The sequence below is a fragment of the Vicugna pacos genome, chromosome 4 (assembly GCF_048564905.1).
Source record: "Vicugna pacos chromosome 4, VicPac4, whole genome shotgun sequence".
Lineage (NCBI taxonomy): Eukaryota > Metazoa > Chordata > Mammalia > Artiodactyla > Camelidae > Vicugna > Vicugna pacos.
This window is the reverse complement of record NC_132990.1, coordinates 50,727,026-50,745,621: the sequence shown is the minus strand read 5'-3', so window position 1 is coordinate 50,745,621 and position 18,596 is coordinate 50,727,026. Positions and strand designations below refer to the sequence as shown.

General features: G+C 49.3%; 1 protein-coding gene and 1 long non-coding RNA gene across 9 annotated transcripts in view; one reads left to right on the top strand and one right to left on the bottom strand.

Moving 5' to 3' along the window:
- Positions 1-9,170, top strand: part of GABBR2 (gamma-aminobutyric acid type B receptor subunit 2) — a 354,329-nt gene extending 345,159 nt beyond the window's left edge. For all 4 annotated transcript variants that reach the window (XM_031677345.2, XM_006204058.4, XM_072959804.1 and 1 more), the window contains 3 exons: positions 3,027-3,156; positions 3,810-3,927; positions 6,563-9,170. In XM_031677345.2, coding sequence (XP_031533205.1) covers positions 3,027-3,156; positions 3,810-3,927; positions 6,563-6,728 — 414 coding nt within the window. In that variant the 3' untranslated portion in view covers positions 6,729-9,170. The remainder of the gene's footprint in view (positions 1-3,026; positions 3,157-3,809; positions 3,928-6,562) is intronic.
- The window catches only part of LOC116280322 (uncharacterized), a 45,102-nt gene that overhangs the window by 22,807 nt on the left and 3,699 nt on the right, over positions 1-18,596 (bottom strand). For 3 of the 5 annotated variants that reach the window (XR_012072106.1, XR_012072107.1, XR_012072108.1), the window contains exons 2-5: positions 10,364-10,435; positions 9,532-9,658; positions 3,572-3,735; positions 1,194-1,352 (exon numbers count right to left, since the gene is read on the bottom strand). This is a non-coding gene — a long non-coding RNA (uncharacterized lncRNA). Of the gene's footprint in view, positions 1-1,193; positions 1,353-3,571; positions 3,736-9,531; positions 9,659-10,363; positions 10,436-12,074; positions 12,232-12,332; positions 12,542-18,596 lie in introns of those variants that run through there. The other 2 variants (XR_012072109.1, XR_012072110.1) reach the window with 2 other exon arrangements.

Below are 18,596 nucleotides of genomic sequence, written 5' to 3'. Positions count from 1 at the left end.
CTCTTCAACACCATCTGGGTGTCCTACAATTTAACTCATTCTAACACCATCTGCCTAGACATAGTGTCAGACCCCAGAGGTTAAAGGCTCCTAAGCCTATCCCACAGACCACCCCCACCCTCCTTCAGATGCCAGTCACCAGTAGTGGGCCCCCTGGTTACCCACAGTTCTGTCCAACTTGGCCACAAACCAGACGTTTCCATGACCCCCTCCTCAGGTTCAATTAATTTGCTAGAGCAGCTCCCAGAACTCACGGGAACACTTACTTACATTTACCAGTTTATTAGAGGATATGATAAAGGATACAGATGAACAGCCAGGAGGGGATACAGTGGGAGAGGCCAGGGGCTCTTGAGCACAGAAGCTTGTGTCTCGTGGGGCTGGGGTACGTCACCCTCCCAGTGGGGATGTGTTCGCCAACCCAGAAGCTCTCCAGACCCCATATGTTGGGGTTTTATGGAGGCTCTGTTACCCGTCATGATTGATCATTAACTCTGTTTTCAGCCCTTCTCCCTCCTCAAGAGGATGGGGGACAAGGCTGAAAATTCCTGGTTTCTAATCATGGCTCATTCTTTCTGGTGACCAGCCCTCATCCAGGAGCCCACCCACAGTTGCCCAGTTAGAACAAAAGATACCCCAACACCCAGGAAATTACAAGGGTTTCAGGAGCCCTGTGTCAGAAACCCAGGGCAGAGGCCAGTATGTATTACTGTCTCATAAGCAGCTTCCTAAGTATATCCCCGCCTCCATTTTTCACTCTCCCAACACAACCCGTAACCACTCACATCTGTGTGATGCAAAGCAAGAGAGGAGGAAGTGAGGAGGAACTTCTCAGGAGGGAGACTTTGCTGCAACAGACCTCAGTTTTGTCCTGAAAGTCCTTAACTGGTCCTTGAATAGTCTAGAGAGGCTATAACTGGATTCCTTGGTGCCCAAGCCAAACCTCAAATCTGGACTTTCTACACTAGGGAGGAGAAACCGAATCACCTTCCCCTTCTCCAGCCCTCCCTTTAGGTCTCAGGTGTGACCATGCCCATGATCCTTGGGTTATGTCTTTAAGGGAGGAACTCTGATTGATGAGTGGGACAGGAAAGGAACAAAGAAAAGTGAGCTGTTAGGGTACTGGCTAAGTTGTTATAATAGAGGCCCCAAAATAGAGTGGCCCAAAGAAGATACATGTTTATTTCTCTCACCTGACAGTCCTGGGGAGAGAGGTCCAGGTTGGCAGGCAGTTCTGCCCAAGGTCACTGCTGACTGAGGCTCTTTTACTCTTAATTTTCTGCCAGTCCCCAAGGTGTCTTCCTCACTAGAACACTTAAAGCTGCGTGGACAGCATGTCCTGTTCCCAGTCCCTGAAAGGAAAGAGAAAGGAAGTCCATGCAAGGGATCGCCTTTTAAGCAAGTGATGCGCAAGTTGCATACATTTTGGTTCTGCTCCAGTTACACTGGCAAGAACGTATGTGATCACACTGGAGGGCTGGGAAATGTAGTCTCTAGCCAGACAGGCCCAAGAAAGAAATGAGATGTGGGATTGCCAGATTAAGTACAGGATGTCCAGTTAAATTTGATTTTCTGACAACCAACCAATCATATTTTTAGTGTAAATATGTCCTATATAATATTTGGGATATATTTATACTTAAAATTTTTTATTCCTTATTATCTGAAATTCTGATTCTTATTATCTGAAATTCAAAGGTGACTGGGCATTCTGAATTTTTATTTGTTCAATCTGGCAACGTTTTGGGGGACTCACTATACTCTGCCCCAAAGATCCGCAGCACAGCTGTCCGTGCCTCTAAAGCGGACAGCTGTAGCACGGGACAGCCCTCCATGTGCCACGGGATCAAAGCAGGAAAGGTTTCTGTCCCCCAAAGCCCACTGCTGATTCTGCTGTCATATCAGGCCTCTCAGGGACTAGTGATACCACACATCCCTGGGCCTTGACATTCGAACTCCACTTGCACCCTCCAGCGATGAGAAGTTCACTCACTTTAGGAAACCTGAAATGCCAGCCATGGGCAAAAACCCTAAAAATTTGGGGTTTTCCTGGGACTGAATCACAGTCTGGCCTCCTGTTGCCTCTACTCTTTGATTCTAGCCCTGCTGTCTGAATCACACAGAAAAAACTTCTTTCTCTCCTCCTCCACATGAAAACTAATTAAACAGTTTAATGGCTGTGCTCTTGCCATCGGAATAGCAGTTTATGACTTCCTCTCCCTTATCTGTAGCAGGATGCCCACTACTCTCCCCAACCCACACCCACTTCCCAGGCATCTCAGGGGCTGAAATGCCCCAGAGCTTGCATCTGATTTTTATGTAACTTGGAAGCAACTGGGATCCATCCTGATTAACCCCTTTGCAGGAGCTCCTACTGGCCTGAGTCTCTGTGACAGTGTGAGGCTCAGAGCTGACCAGCCCTACAGATGTGTCCTCCCCACCGAGGATCCCGCTAGTATCAATAATAGTAATTATAGTAGTATTGTTACAGTAGCAGGTTACCCTTCTTATGTGGCAGGCATTGGAATAAACTTTCACTGCATTATCTCACTTAATCCCCATGAGATAGATACTGCTATTACCCCATTCTACAGATGAAGGAGTTGAGACTCAGTTCTCACCAGCCAATACACAGCCTTGAGTTTGCCCCCAGGCCTGTCCAACCTCAGCCTGTGCACTGATGCTCTGTCGCCCTGCCTCCCCACTCCCCTCCCCCTCCCCCTGCCTCCCCAGGCCTGCTTAGCTGCTCTGTCAAGGCTCACACCTGCACTGAACACATCACTGCACAGCCCAGGCCTCTCTCAGCATAGCTTCTCCTGGAACAAGTGTGGGCACGGGCCTTCTGTGTCTCTTCCCCAACACGCAGCAGCCCATGTGTCTCTCAGTGCCCTCCTGAGGCCAGCCGAGGCCCAGCCCTGTGACCCTGTGACCCTGTGACCCGCTTCCTGGCTCTGAGGCTTGGCAGCCAGGGCCAGGGCAGGGGCTGGGCCGGGGGCTCTGACTCAGCCGGAGCCTTTGTCTTCTAGCTGGATAAAGACTTGGAAGAGGTCACCATGCAGCTGCAGGACACACCAGAAAAGACCACTTACATTAAACAGAACCACTACCAAGAGCTCAACGACATCCTCAACCTGGGGAACTTCACCGAGAGCACAGGTAGGAGGAGGGGGGCCCCTGGGTATGACACCAGCCTCCCCTCTTCCATTTTACAGATGAGGAAGTTGTACAGGAAAGGTACTCATGCACGTACAGGAAAGGAGTGGTCAGTAAGATGATATGTTGCTCAACTCCACCAACTACTTGGGAAATAACAGTCCATTTTTTGCCTGCATTTCAGAAAGCTTTTAAAAAGATCCCCAGTGTCGGTAAGAGTGTGTGGAACTGGGCATCCTCCTGCAACGTTCTGGAAGTCGGTCTGGCACTCTCCAAATGTCAGGTGTTAAGCCCCTTGACTAGCAATCCCCCTAGCAGGAGGCTGCCCCTTGGAAATACTCCCACGTGGGCAAAGGTGTAGACACACAGTATTTATCATAACACTACCTGTGGGCAAGAAAAGCTGGAAATAACTTACATGTTCGTCACTCGAGGTGGATTCATTAATTATGATGCAGCTAAACAAGACACACGGTACAACTCTTAAAAAGCGAGCTCCAGAGAGCTGCTGCAGAGACCACAGCAGAGAGGGTGCAGAGGGACGATGGGCTCTTTTGCATTCTGTCTCCTTGGGCCACAATCCTAAAAAATGATTGCATTGTTGACTTTTCAAAATCAAGTTAACAGAATCTATTGCAATATTGTTTTGCATTCAGATGGGGGAAAGGCCATTTTAAAAAATCACCTCGATCAAAATCCGCAGCTACAGTGGAACACAACAGAGCCCTCTCGAACATGCAAAGATCCTATAGAAGATATAAACTCCCCAGAACAGTAAGTACCTTCTCCTTGAGAATTATCGCCATAGAGAATGTTCCTCCTGCCCAAGAGTTTACAACTGGCACCATGTTTTCACGTGCATTATTTCACTTGGACTCCACAGTAATCCCATGAGGCAGGTCAAATTACAATGCTCATCTTACAGCTGAGAAGACTAATACTCAGAGAGGGGAGGTGACCTGCCAAAGCTCACCAGTTGCTAAATGTAGGAGACAGGATTTGAACTGGGTCTGTCCAACATCAAATCCCATGTTCTCTGCCTTTGTGATGTATATAAAACAACCACAGTCACCTAACACCGATTTACTGAGACCTAGTATGTGCCAGGCACAGCCGTGACAAAAACAGATAAAATCCCTCCACAGAGTTTGCATTCTGTCTGGCAAGACAATAACTTAATAAGAAAGCAAACCTTTGTATGTTAAGTGATAGGTGCTCTGGAGAAAAATAAAGCAGGGAAGGGCTTAAGAAGTATCATTTTACATAGGGTGGTCAGAGAAGGTGACATCAAAGCAAAGACCTGGACATCTCCAGTAGCTTGGTCCCCAGTGGCAATTTTTAGTTCTTCCCAGTTTACAGCAGATTGGAAGCAGTAATTTAAAATGTTGACTCTGAAACTTGTTCCCTGGGAAGTGACAAGAGGTAAGGAGCCAGCAAAGGGAGCCCAGACACTAACTGCAGTGTCATTTGGGGCCCTTTGGTCTTAAGAGCCAATAGCATCTCAACCCAGTTAGTTCCAGAGCCTCACAGCTGATGGTCCAGTACAATTACTGATGGTTACATGGCATTCATCAGTGGTCTGCGTATTAGTTCCCTGCACTAGAGTGCAAGCACCGTGAGGGCAAGGCATAGCCCTTCATACGTCCCCTGGACTGAACAGAGGTTCCAGCATTGAGTAGGTCTTCAGCAACGAATTAGTGAAAAGGCAAATAGGATCCCGGCAGACAGCAGAATGTGTGGCTCTGACAGCCACATACAGAGGCCCACCCTGCCCGGGCAGATGGCCCTGTCAGGGATGCTCAGACAGGACATCTTGGCCCAAGTCAGGCCCATTCTTCAGCTCCCGTTTTTCCTGGACTCTTTGCCAACACCTACGACATTACATAAGTTCAACTCTAATTTCAAAATGTCTCACACTAATCTCTCATGGGCACTTGTGAAGTCTCTCAGGAGAAGCCCTTCTGGCCAGCAGGTCCCTAGGGAGTGGGGGCAGCACTGCATCTGTCCTTGTCCACCTCAGAACCCCACCAATGCCCTACATACACTCCTGGGCACACACTGGTGGGAAGAGGCAGCCCCCCAAGTTGATCTGCTACCCTACAAAGCACTGTGATTCAACAGAAGCAGCAAGAATCCCTCCTTCCCCAGTTCTGGTTCTGGTTCTGTGAGCAAGTTCTGTTTACCCTGCCCTCATCTTTACAATGGGAATAGCAGTGCCTCTTCTGCCTCCTGGGTTCTGTGAATGTCTGGATTTTTCCCCACCTGAGTGACCAGGCATGGGGGACACAAGGAGGCCTCAGAGTTCAGGCAATGCAACTTCCCAGATGCAGTGAACCGCACAAAACTCAGCTGAGCAGTGCAGGGGAGCAGTGGCCTGGGCACATCCCCCAAAGCAGCCTTCACAACAGCTGAGGTGACTTACTGACCTACTGACCTGCTGGTGGTGAAAACTGATGAGAAGGCAAGCGGAAGGGCGTGGCAGTGACAGGGAGCAAGGACAGCTGGCCCCCTTTTCACTCCGCTCCTCCATCAGTCCGGCATACTCAGCCCCGGGCTCAGCCCTGCCTCTGGGTTTTCCTGGCTGCGTTTCTGGGAATTTACCAAGGCTGCTGGAGGTGTAGAGGAGGAAGGGGCTCACTCTCTGGGGGATTAGCCCAAAGAAGAGGACGTTTAAACTGGATCTTAAAGGGGCAGTGGTCACCATGCGGGAAAGTGGAGGAAGAACTTCGCAGGCGGGGGAAATAGCGCGTGCAGAGACTGCCATAGCAGAGCTGGAGGGGAGACTAGCCGCCAGAGCGTAGGGTTTGTGGGGAGAAGGGGCAGAAGATTCACCTCGGGAATTTGGCAAGAGACAGATCTTGGGGATCCCTGAATGCCCTATCCCAGTGTTGGAGAGAGAACACTAGTCACCCCAAAAAAGCCAAAAGACCAGGAAGGAACCTGTTGGAATTGGCCCAGCAAGAAGAGTTGAGGTCCTGGGCAAGAGGCAGGGGCAGAGGAGCCAATGAGGAAGGACAGAGCAGCTGGGAAGGCTTTCAGGGATGGAACTCAAAGCCAAGTCCCTTTGGAGACTTGCAAGAGTAGGGAATGATAACTGTCCATGTTTGCAGCAAGGCCCTATTAGAAGGGCAAAAAAGCCTTTCTTCTTTGGGATTCTTGGTCACCAGAAGCTCCAGAAGCCTGCCTCCTCCTTGACTGCTGTCACCCCGGTTACTCCCAGTTGGCATGTGAAGGCCTGCACTAAACCCCTGCTGGATGGGTGAGTGGTCAGATGACAGGATGGACAGATCCTGAGTTCAGAGAGAGCTCTACTCCTCCCACCAGCTTCTTAGCCAAAGTGAGCCCAGGGAACCTTCCGGTGAACAGCCAGACAGCCTTCACTGACACTCCTCCCCTCCTCTCTCCACAGCATCCAGCGCCGGCTGTCCCTCCAGCTCCCCATCCTCCACCACGCCTACCTCCCATCCATTGGAGGCGTGGATGCCAGCTGTGTCAGCCCCTGCGTCAGCCCCACCGCCAGCCCCCGCCACAGACATGTGCCGCCCTCCTTCCGAGTTATGGTCTCGGGCCTGTAAGGTTGGGAGGCCTGGGGCCGGGGCCTCCCCCATGACGGAACCACACGAAGCAGAGGCGTCTGCTTACGGGAACACTGTCAGCTCTGACTGTGAAGAAGCTGGCGCCACGGCTGGCCTCACAGGACTGCTCGGATGGCACTCGGTGCACAGGATGGGGGTCACTTGGCACCTGACCTCGCGCCTTATTTGTGAAGCTTTTATTCTTTCACAAAGAAGAGGAATGGAAATGACTTCTTCCTTAACATCTGCAAAGGAGGAGCTAGGATATTTGAAACTTTGCAAAAAAAAAAAAAAATCCTAGACCAGGAGAAAGTCACTAGAACTCCAGCTAGAAGTCACTGAGTGGCCCTGAGCAGCCTTGAAAAGAGGCAAGGGGCTTCTGGAGAAACCGCCTCTGCCGCTGCACACACACCGCCGGCTGTGGCCCCCCAGCCAGCCCTTCTCCCCTCTGGGGAAGGAGGTGGGCAGGCAGCCAGTCCAGCCAGCCCCAGCCTTCCTGGAACAGGGAGTCTGCAGGAAGGGCAGCCGGCACACCTCTGCAGCGGGCGGCCCGGGAGCTGGGGTACTGAGGGCTGGGGTACCGGAGCAGGCTGACCCGCATGCCTCCCGGTGGGACCTTACTCTCTGATAAATGCCACACATTAACACAATAACACCCGTTCCGGGACCATGGGGATTTAGGGCACGTCACTGCAGACATGCTCTGCAGCATTCACCCACAGTTGGTCATGCACCCACCACGTTGGCCATGCCCTCGTGTTCGTATCAGGTGTTCCCGTAGTGAGGGGGATCACCCGAGCTAATCATGGAATGTCTGTTCCCAGCAAACATGATAAAGAAAGATTGTGCACTTTAACCTCTCTCATCAGGGCCCAAGGGCTGGCTGGGGTTGGTTTGTTTTTTTTTTCCCCACTGACTTTATGTCTGACCAAAGTGAATCGGGAGCATCTGCTAGAAGACATCCCTGTAGTCATGGGGAGAGAGTTGCTAGCTGAGGGCTTCCCTTAACTTCAGGAAGGCAACCTTCAAGTGGACAAGCCAGCAAGCTTGGCCCTTGGGGGTCCCGAGGGTGACTGGTCAGCACACTGGTTCTCATTCGTAAGATCACTCTTCTCTTTTAAACAGACTCCAAAGAGTACTGGTCTGAGAGTCAGACCTGGGTTCAAGCCCTCGCTCCACTGCTGACTCCCTCCATGTCCTTGGGCAAGTCACTTGTGTCTCTCTGAGCCTCAGTTTCCCCTCTCTAACAAACTGGGGTTGAAATAATACCCATCCTGCCTACCTCACGGGGTGGCTCTGAGGATCAAACCTTGATCTCATCCAGGAAAGCTTTAGAGCAAACAGTGAAGCAGCCCTGACCCGTGAGGTATCAGGATGACCACGACATTCAGCCCTCGTGACAGCCAGGGGTATGGGCCAGAGAAGCTCCCCGTGCAGCCCTCTACCAGGATCAGCCAGGCTGGAGAGAGGCTCTCAATGACCTTGTGACATTTTTAGACAGGTTCAGTCTTAGCTAAAAAAAGACCTGAATGATAACGTCCAGGACGTCTGCACAACTGAGCAGTCACTCACTCTCTAAGGAAACCTAATGGCAGCTTCAACAGGCAGGCAATAATCTCTTCCCAGACCACTAAAGTCAGGAATATAGTGCTGTCACCACCAGGGTTTGACAAACGGGCCCGCAGGAATCTTACCATCGCCAACATTTCAAAACACCTTATTTCACATAGCATAGCTCTCCCCTCCCCTCCCCTAAAGAGAGGTTACAGAGGTTCTGTAGCTTTTAGGGAAAAAAAAATGTTAACACATCACAGGTCAAGTTGAAGTTGTTGTCTATTTAGGCACTAAAAATCGGTGTTGTCACTCACTGTGTATTACCAGTATTTACTTGCTTTCTTGATTTCACCAAAACCAGATTTAATTTAAAGAACCACATTAATTTTTCAAAAGGAAAGAGACAATTCATTGTACATAATGTATACACACACAAAAACTAATACCTGTAGAAATATTAATCCAGCATAGCAGGGAAATAAAAAACAAAAGTATTGGACAGTCGGAGGTGAGTGTGTGCGTCCGTGACCCGTTGTGACTCCTGAACATGCACCGTCTTCTAGGTTAACCCACAAGGCACATTCTCTGTCTTAATGATACTGTAGGTTCACCCGTTTTGTTTTGTTTTGTTTTGTTTTTAATTTCCCCACAAATAACAAGACCCACAGAAGTGACTAGCTATTTAATGGTTCTGTTCTTTTATATGCAGCAAACACACTGTACTTTTCCGGAGAGGCTTCAGCCTGAAGGCATTTTCCAATGATGTTAGTGCACAAACGCTTTAAATTAGACTGGAACTGCCAGAATCAAATGTAAATGAGGAATTTCTCGTACCCCTATTGCATGGTATCAATTTTTAATAAATTGTTGCAAATTTGTTTTTATGAATAAAAGGAAAAAAACTGTCATCTTTTAATGCCTACTCTGCCCAAAATGCAGGTCCCATCAGGCCACATTCCTCTGCTTGGAAATTCAGTGGGTGGCCTGTGGGTGCCTGCTCAGCATGGCCCCTTCCTTCAGAAACTGCCTTCCCCTGCCTCTGCAGACAGTAACAGACCAGCCCCGTTACCACGTGACCCAACTTCTAGCCAGAGGCGATAGATCCAGGGATGGGACCCTGACCTGAGCTGGGCCAGTTAAGTCTCTTCCCCATGTAGAAAAATTTAGCCACGAGAGAGAAAAATGAAGCCAACATAGAGAGAAACAGGATCAAGAAGTGAGTCCTGATGGTGTCCAAGCACCTGGTTACCTGTTCTTGAAGGCCAGCAGCACCCTGGTCCTTCCCATGCTGGGATGTTCAGAATTTCCTCAGATTCTCAGTTCTCCCAATAAATCGCCCTTTTCTCCTAGGTTACTCCAAGTTCAGTTCCCAACAACTGCAACCAAAAGGTTCCTGATGAGTCTAGAAGCCTCACTGCCTCCCCAGCCCTGACTCCCCCTCCAGGCCATGTGGCCCCATGCTTCTTCCCAGCCTCACTGCCCTCTCCCCCTGGACCCTACACTGTCTGAACTTTCTCCATCATGCTGGGTCCTCAGCCTGCAGCTTTATCTCAAATCTACCCCATCCTTCAAGGTCCCATCCAAGCACCCTCAGATTCCCCCAAATTGAAATCCTCTGGGCCACTGTCCCTCTCTCACCACACTAGGTACACGCTCATGCTGGCCCCTCCTCTCCACCCCAGACCATGAGCTCCCTGAAGATGGGAGTCACATCTGCTTCTCCGATGTCCCACCCAGCACTAGGCCCTCTCACTAGCTCAGAACAGCCTTCAACAAAGCTTTTGTAGAACTGAACATTTTGATTGAGGTGTGTTCATATTGGTCGCCAGGCCTGGAAGACAGAGGGAAGGCCTAGGTGGCCAAAGCAGGCTGGGGTGGCCCGAGGCCATGTGACTGGGTGCGAGCCCAGAAGTGGGGAACTGGACCCACAGACTTCACTAGGAGGCTGGACCCAGGCTGGAGTTTCCTAATGCATAGGATCCTCAGTGATGAACCCTGGCTACCTTTTATACAGCCCTCCCATGGGATGCAGGATGTTCAAGGGTGGCAAACAGGTCCAACGAGGAAGAGGAGGAACTTACCTAAGGTTACCTAGTGAGTCATGGCACAGGCAAGAACAGAACCAGAATCCTGATTGGTCTTCTCCACCTGACCTAGAATCACAGAAATTCAGAGCTAAGAGAGATCTTAGGTGTCATCTTGTCCAACCCCTCACTTTACAGGTGGTGTGAGTGAGGCCCGGTGACAGGAGCCAAGGTCAAGCAGAAGGTCCTGAGAGGGCCGGCATGGGAGCCAGATTTCCTGACTTTGAGATCCAGCTCCTTCCTCACACTTGACCCAGAACCACAGGTAGAGCAACCATAGCACAGAGACACCACGACACAGAGACATTTCTCCACCACCTCAGATCCTTGAGAAATCTTCCTATTTCCCCACTAAATATGGAATCAACTGATGAAAAATGTGGCTTTTTCTTTTAGCATGTCTGAGAGAAACATCCACAGAGCTGTCATCACCATCCTCAGTAGGGTTCTTCACGCCTTGCTTGGCCTTGGAGCTCGTTTGCGGTTAAAAAATAAGTCTAAAGAAAAGGCCTCAAGAGCAGCAGGAGATTCACCCGCTCATATAGGGCTCTCTTTGTCCTCCTTTGGTTATGATTGGCTCGTTTCTAAGGTAAAAATAAGATAGACTATGTCCCTCAAAGAAAAGCATTCTGGAGTTGAAGCCCTTTGAGAAATCTCTGCTTGGGATTTCTCCTCAGCCCACATTGTAGAGACAACCCTAGGACCTGCTCTGAGGGAAGGTGGGAAGAAGTTTCTAGAAAACAGGGAATCTGGGGCACCAGCCAGAGCCCTGACCTTCCAGGCAGTTCCCCATGCTCAGCCGTTTCCTCTCCACAAGGAGCTTCCTCTAGAGGTTTAGAAGCCAGTGACAGGGAGAGGAGGTGGTGCTGGGTTAAAGGAAAGCAGACCAGGGGTCACTGGCTACTCTGCATGCCCGGCCCATTCCTGCCCCTCCCCTGGCAGTACGGCCCTGCTTCTTGGGGGAGGAGAGGGACCTAAGGGGAGGGAATCTGGAGGAACTGCCCTTGCTGTCATCCCTGGACACAGGGATTGGCTCAAGGATATGCTCATTACCTCAGCCCAGCCAATCAGAGCCCTTCCAGGGTTTCAGCCATCTTTCAGGAGGCATCAAATCTTGCCCTCCACCCAGAGAGATATGAAAAGAGAGGCAATGAGCTCTCGTGACATCATTTGGGCTCAAGGCTCAATAACCCCTAAAGATACATCTGCCCTTGACCTTCTCAGTTTTAAACTAATACATCCCTTTTTCTGCTCACAGAGTAGGGTTTCTGTCACTTAGAACCAAAAGAAATCTGTGGGAATCAGGGAATTCCACATGAGGGCTCTTTGTTGTCCAAAACTTTTGAGAATTCTGCCCCTTCCCCTTCCCCTAGCTTTAAGAAGACATCAGAGGAATATTCCCCCTTTTCCCACACACACCACTGAGCTGGGAGGGTGGGTAAGGGGCATGCGGGCCTTAGAAGCCTCAGGAAGCTAAAGAAAGGTCAGTGGGCCAGGTTGCGTGGCCCCAGGAAGGGCTCGATGTCAGTTCCATGCTCTCTGCCCTTGTCCCCTGCCTATGCCCTACCTCCTCAGCTGGCCACAGCTTACTTGGCCCTGAGAAGCAGGGTTTGTGAGGTCCTGGGCAGCAAATGATTAACACACTCTTTTGAAAAAAGGATGAGTCCCTACCCCACACCAAAACCCCTGCCAAGCCCCACAGGCTCACTCAGTCATCCTTGGCCTGAAACTGTGTAGTCCTGGATGGGTCTTGCTTGGACATGACTGTTCACTGCCTGGTTCCTTCAGGTCCGACTTCCAGGAGCCCCAAGCCCCAGGGGGGCATCCACTGAGCCTGTGCTCTTTGTCAGGGCTCCTGCTGGGCACTAGGGAACAGCAGTGAAAAGGACACAGGTCTCAGGAAGCTCACAGGCTAATGGGGAAGCAGGAGCGTAAAGAAGAAATGATGACAGCATGTGATAAGCACCTTGCTCAGAGCCGGGAGCCAGAAGACGCCTCCCGGGGGTGGAAGCTCCATACACGGCTGGCTTTGTGGGCATGTCACGTGTGCAGTTGCTTACCAGAGTTCCGTATTTGACTTAATGTTCTGCTGTCGCTGTTTGGAAATTCTTAATAGCTTTTGAACAAGAGGCCCAACATTTTATTTTGTACTGGGTCCAACAAACTATGTAGCCAGCCCTACACCTAGACCTGAAATGAAGATGAGTAGGCGCTGGTTAGTAAAAGAGGGAAGGAAGGGGAAAGCATAGGGTGGGAACTGGCAGGCCAACTCCTGCAGAAGGCACACACCTGCCGGGGGTGCTGGGGCTGCCCTCCTCCCCAGGCCAACTGGGTTGTCACATGTTAATCATTTACCCTGGAATCCACGTGGCCTCAGATGCCTGAAGGTTCAGAGAGCATTGCATTCTGTCTGTGTGTGATAACACGGGTCACAGCTCTAAACCTTCAGAGCTGGGTGCAGCTTTCTACTTCCCCACTTATCTGGCTACGTGGCTTTAGATGATTCATTCAACCTCTCTGAGTTTCCGGTTCCACATCTGTAAAATGGGCGTGATATCTCACCTAGGAGTTCATGTAGGTGAAAGTGCTTTGTAAGCACTGAGGTAATATTTGTTCTCTTCCCAGACAAGACGGATGTAAAATGAACACCTTCTATAAGTGCAGGGGCCAGCCCAATCATCTAACTCCTTAACAGCAGAATGTATCTTGCAACGGAAACTGTTAGGGAGACTCTTGACAAGCTATGGGGGAGGGAAGGTAAGATTCTGAAGACAAGGCTCAAAAAGAGACACAGGCACAGTTCTGTTCAAAAGGATTAGAAATTTGGGAGTGGAAGGAAGAGAAAGGTGAGCGGGGGGGGCAATGTTCAAGTAACATGGTAAGAGTTCGAAGAACAGAGACATCAGACATGTAATATCAAGTCCTCCGTGTCGCTATAAAATAAACCCTCTCCTTCCCTTCACTTCACCCGCTCCCACAAAGTGTCCCTAAACTTTCAGTAACATTTACTGTACAAGCAAAAGTCTTGTGGGGTTTGGTGGAAATGAAAGAAAGGGATAAATTCTAAGTTTGGATGGAAGCCAAAATGAGGACAAAAGCAGCAGCAGAGGGGAAAACACGCTCCCTGCACAAGCAGGGACAGGGAGCCAGAGGTGACCGTGAGTACAAGCTCCGCAGAAATGCACGGAAGTACTAGAAAGGAGCTGGCACGGGAGGTACGGGAAGTCTGGACGGAACCCCCAGATCTCTCCGGGCAGCGTCACCCTTGCTGACATCTAGCTTCCATGAGTGACATGGAACACTTTATCCCTCAGAGCCATCAGTCTCAAAGATCCTGACTGCAAGGGCAGACATACTAGAAAGCAAGACCAGTAACACTGTGGGGTAACTGCATCACAAAATAAAGTCCACACGCAAGGCCCTGGAGGCGGTGAAAGTGGAGGATCTGCCATCCTGAAGCCAGGCGGCTTTGCCTCCAGGTCGCGCCTGCCCTCTTGGCTCTGGTCCACCCTGCCCTAACTGGACAGCTAGGGCTCTGTGCCAGGAGGAAACGCATTTGCTTTCTCTCCAACTGAATTCCAATGCGAAAGACCCAGGGCAGTGTTTGAAACCACAGGGACACCTTTTAAGATGTAGTGTTGACTTAAATTATTTTTGCAAAACAAGTTACCTAATATGTTTAAACTAGACAAACTCATACTTATATCCTTCACATAAAAGCCAAACAAATGTACAATGTAAATGTAAAGAAAATGACAAAAACAATGAAAACATCTTAACAACACTGATTTAAAGGGATAGATGAGGTTCTGCTGAAACAGACGTTGCAGCTCACAGCACAAGCACGGCACCAACTGCTCCCAGGCACGTCCCTTTGAATTCAGCCTGCCTGGTGTGATGACTCAATTATTACACTGATTTTCTTTATTTAAACTACCGTGAAAACTTCATTTATTCAGCACGCTGTGATATCATTTGGCCTTCACTCAACTCTAACACATCACCTCGCTATTAAATCCGCCTCTGTTGTTCTCTCATGAGCCATTGACAATCATGGGGCCACCCAGATAATAAACACGAGTCTAACGGTGACCGAGGGCTGATGCTCACTAAGCCCTTGGTAAGGTACTCTGCAGGCATAATCTCATTCGGATCTCACAGGGACCCCACAGTAAGATTACTGCCACCCTTTTATAGCTCAGGGCCCTCAGGCACAGAGCGTGAGTGCTGTCCTGGGTCAGACAGCTGGGATGGGGAGTGCGAATTTGCACACAGGCAGTCTGATGCCGGAACACATCCCCTTTGTGTATACTTCCTTAAACTGCCTCATTAGAAGTAGCTGGATTCAGATGACTGAGAATATGCCTAATTTGTTTTAGATGATTTTGAAATGAAAACACAATCTTTTAAAATTTTATAGGTCTGCCTATCTCAGATTCATTCACATCATCCCCTGAGGCTCTAAACCCGTGGCCTGAGCGTCTCTGGCCCCGGGCAGTGTGAGCAGGGGGAAACCCTCACTGCTCTGAGGTGCAGGTAAGCCAACAACATGGAAGAAGCTATACAGAGACAAACTCTGCCCAAGCTGCCCACTGCCCAGATCCGCCCACCCTGCCCCTGAGCATTCAGGCCTCCAAGATCTGGCAGGACTCTCTGCCAGCATCCCAGGGCAGGGCAAGCAAGGTAGAAGATGCTCACCCTTCTGTGGAGAAATGCCAGCCTTGGATATGACAGTCACTGCTCAGAAATGACCAGGCTGGCCAAAACCGGAATTACCCAAATGCTATCTTCAGTAGAACAGAAAAAAATGTGATGCAGTATATTCACAGAGTAGAATACAGCAGAACCAGAGGAAACAACCCTACATGTGACAGTAAAAGTGAACCTAACAAACATATGAAGTGGAAGAAGCCAGACATGAAAGAAGACATACTCTAAGATTCCACTGATACAAAGTTCAAAAACCAGCAAAACATACTCTAAGATTCCACTGATACAAAGTTCAAAAACCAGCAAAACTAACCTCTTAGATACCAGAGTAGTGGTGACCCTTGGTGGGGACGGGTCGTGGGGAAGATGGTTAGAGAAGGGCTCTTGAGTGCTTGTAATGTTCTGGTTCTTGGTCTGAGCACTGGTTACAGCACTGTCTTCTCTTTAAGAAAATTCTTTGAACTGTACACTTATGATGTGATATTATATATATATACACACACACACACACACATATATATACACACATACATGCACATATATATAATCACACATGTGTGTGAACATGTGTACAAAACCACACACACACATATAGATATAATCACATGCGGTTATACCTCAATACAATACGCCTTCTCCTCAGCAGGAAAAAAAATCAACGTGTGAGTCTATGAAGATTCTGCAGCATAAAGATAAACAACAGGCCAAGACTAAAGTACTTTGGGAAAAGATTTCCCTCAGGAAACAAGTAAATATCAAATCTTATCTGCTCTGCAGTTTCAAGAAAAACTAGTAAGACCTGGTTTCTATGAGACAAGAGATTACAGTTAAACTGTTGAGACAAGGGCTGAGAAGGAAAGGAGAAAAGGATGGGAGAAAAGGAGGGGGAGGGGGGAGGGAAATTCTGGGATGAGGGCAGTGTCAGAAGCCCACATACTTAACTCCTTCCCTCGCCCAGTTCCTTGCTACAATGGCCCACCCAACAGGGGGAAATCTGTGTGACAGTTCTACCTAGACCATTTCTGGAAGCTAGGGAAAGTGTCTCATGCACACTCCTGAAAGTTCAAGCAACTGCACTGTTTGGGAAGGGGAGAAAATCCAGGCCACCCCCTTCCCACTGTTTGCACAGAAGGCTACTTGGAAGTAGATTCTAACTCAGTAGTGGGAAAGCCCAGTGGAATGTTACCAGCATTTCTGGATTTGCTTTTAGAGCCTCCATTCTGATATCAAAGGGCCAGCAGATGTGAGGCTGTTATCTCAATGGAGGCCTGCAGGGAGTTATGATTTCACGTGATTTCCGCAAAAGAACCCTACAACATCCACCTTCACTCACTAATCACCCCTGACCCTGTACTTACAGCCTAGAGGGTGGTGAGGGTGGGCATTGTTGGTCAAAATTAGACGAGGCAAGAGAGTAGAGTTCATGGAGCAAAATCCACCTCTTTCCCATCCCCTGGGTAGCAGGGGGTGCACTAGACAAGTTCTCCTCCCCCATAAGGTTAGAAGTACCTGAAGTATTCACACATATCCTCTCCCCTTCGCCAAGTAAGGGACTGGTAACACCTTTATCTGAAAACTTCAGAAACACTGGACTGCCCAAAGCTCAGGGCTGGTGCTGCAGGGATATGGAGAAAGGGGCCAGAGAAAGGGGCCCTGCTGAAGGGAAGAAGGGCCAGGGGTGGCCAGCAGTACTCCCACAGAGTGACTTGATAGGAGACATGGGCTTCTCATGGGTTGAGTGGACACAGGAATGTTGGGCGGTGGGGGTGGGGTTTAGACATCTTAAGAGAGGCTGAGGGGCGGTCCACTTGTGGGGCAGGCTGAGGAGGAGGAAGAAGGCTGAGCTTCCGGAGTAGGCGTCTGTATTTACTATCCTCAGAGCATCCCGAGGTCCCAGGACAAACACAAAGGGATCATCTGCAAGAATCACACCCATCACCTTCAAGGAAACTCCTTCCGGGGTAAAATCCTACTTTTGCACATGGCTTTGCAAAATGAGATCTTTCTTTTCCCCATTCTCTGATCTACCCAAAGTATATCTCCAAGGGGGAAGATATGACTTGGCAGGGCAGATGTCATTTGCTTGGCCTCTTGGAGATGAAAGTTACAAGGTATCTGCGTGTGCAACCCTGCCCTCATAGTCCTGTTCTAGTCATAAGGCTTCTGAAGGAGCAGTTCTGGAGGAGGGGGAACCAGACAGTGACAAGCCCAGAAATCATGTCAAGGGGACACAGCTGAAGGAAGATTTGGGAGCAGTGGGAAAGCACAGCATGACAACTACTACCTCCCAAGGGAAGCCACCTAATACAAAAGAAGTGTCTTCCTCCTCATCTCTCCAAAGGGACAAAGGAGGACAAACTGCAGCAGGTTCAAGGAGACAGTTCTGGCTCAGCAAGCCTAACAGTTCACACAACGAACAGAACGCCTCATGAGGAAGTAGCCACCCTCTCTCTGGAAGAGTTCAAACAGGGAGGCTGAAGAGAGGCTGGAATGGATTAACGCCCAAGACCGTTGTTTCGGAGGTTGCAAACTGACAGCATGCATGTCATATGGCGTAAACAGATGTGCCTGCTCTTGTGAGTACAAGGTTGCCTATAAAGTGCCCAATATATTAGTAGTAGCAGTATTAATAGTACTATTATTTAAATAAAGCCTGTATTTCTGGTTTCTCTTGAAAACCAGAACAGAGCTGAGCAGAGGTGCCCCACTCCGTAGGTCATACGTCCTGCAGATCACCATGGCCACCACCCCACCGCTGTACCCAACATCGAGGCCAAGTGTTCCCTGACATTCATCATTCTGCTTGTACTGTGGGGTTTTCCCTTATACCCAGCCCACCTAACACAAGTATATTATTACCAGCTTTCTCTCTGCAGGCACGTGAGTGGATGACTTCCGCTGTATTCTATAACTCTCAACCTTCATCTGGGACAGTGGCATACAGCTGTGTTCTTCTCAATTCTCCCTCTCTCCCTGTGCTCCCTGAAGATCTGCAGTGCACGTGAACAGCACAGGAAATCACCAAAAGGTCATCTGCACCTGGCCCTGGAGTGAGGCTCCCAATAATCCAATGGAAAGGAGAAAGGCAGCCCCTGGGGTACACATGGACTGGTGGATCATGAAGCCACATCACCTCCAGAACAGCAGCCATTTTACATTTTTAAAGGGACATTATTCCTCTTTGAAGGAACATTACTATCTAGTTGACTCCCTTTTAGAAGAGTTCAGAGCCTCCTGTTATTTAATGAAATCAGCAATAAACAGAGAAACTGTCTTGTCTGCTAGCCTGGAGTGAAAACAAGAGAGTTTGGACAATGACCTGGATCAGAAGAAAGTTAGGAGGCCCTACTCGCTCAAAGAACCTAGGATTCTGAGAACTGATACTAATATTAGCAGCCAACACTTACTAAATGCTTTCCATGGGCCAGACACTGTGTGAGCACATTAGTGGCTTATCTCACATGATTATGTAATAACACCACGGGACAGGTATTACGATTAACCTCAGTTATACAGATGA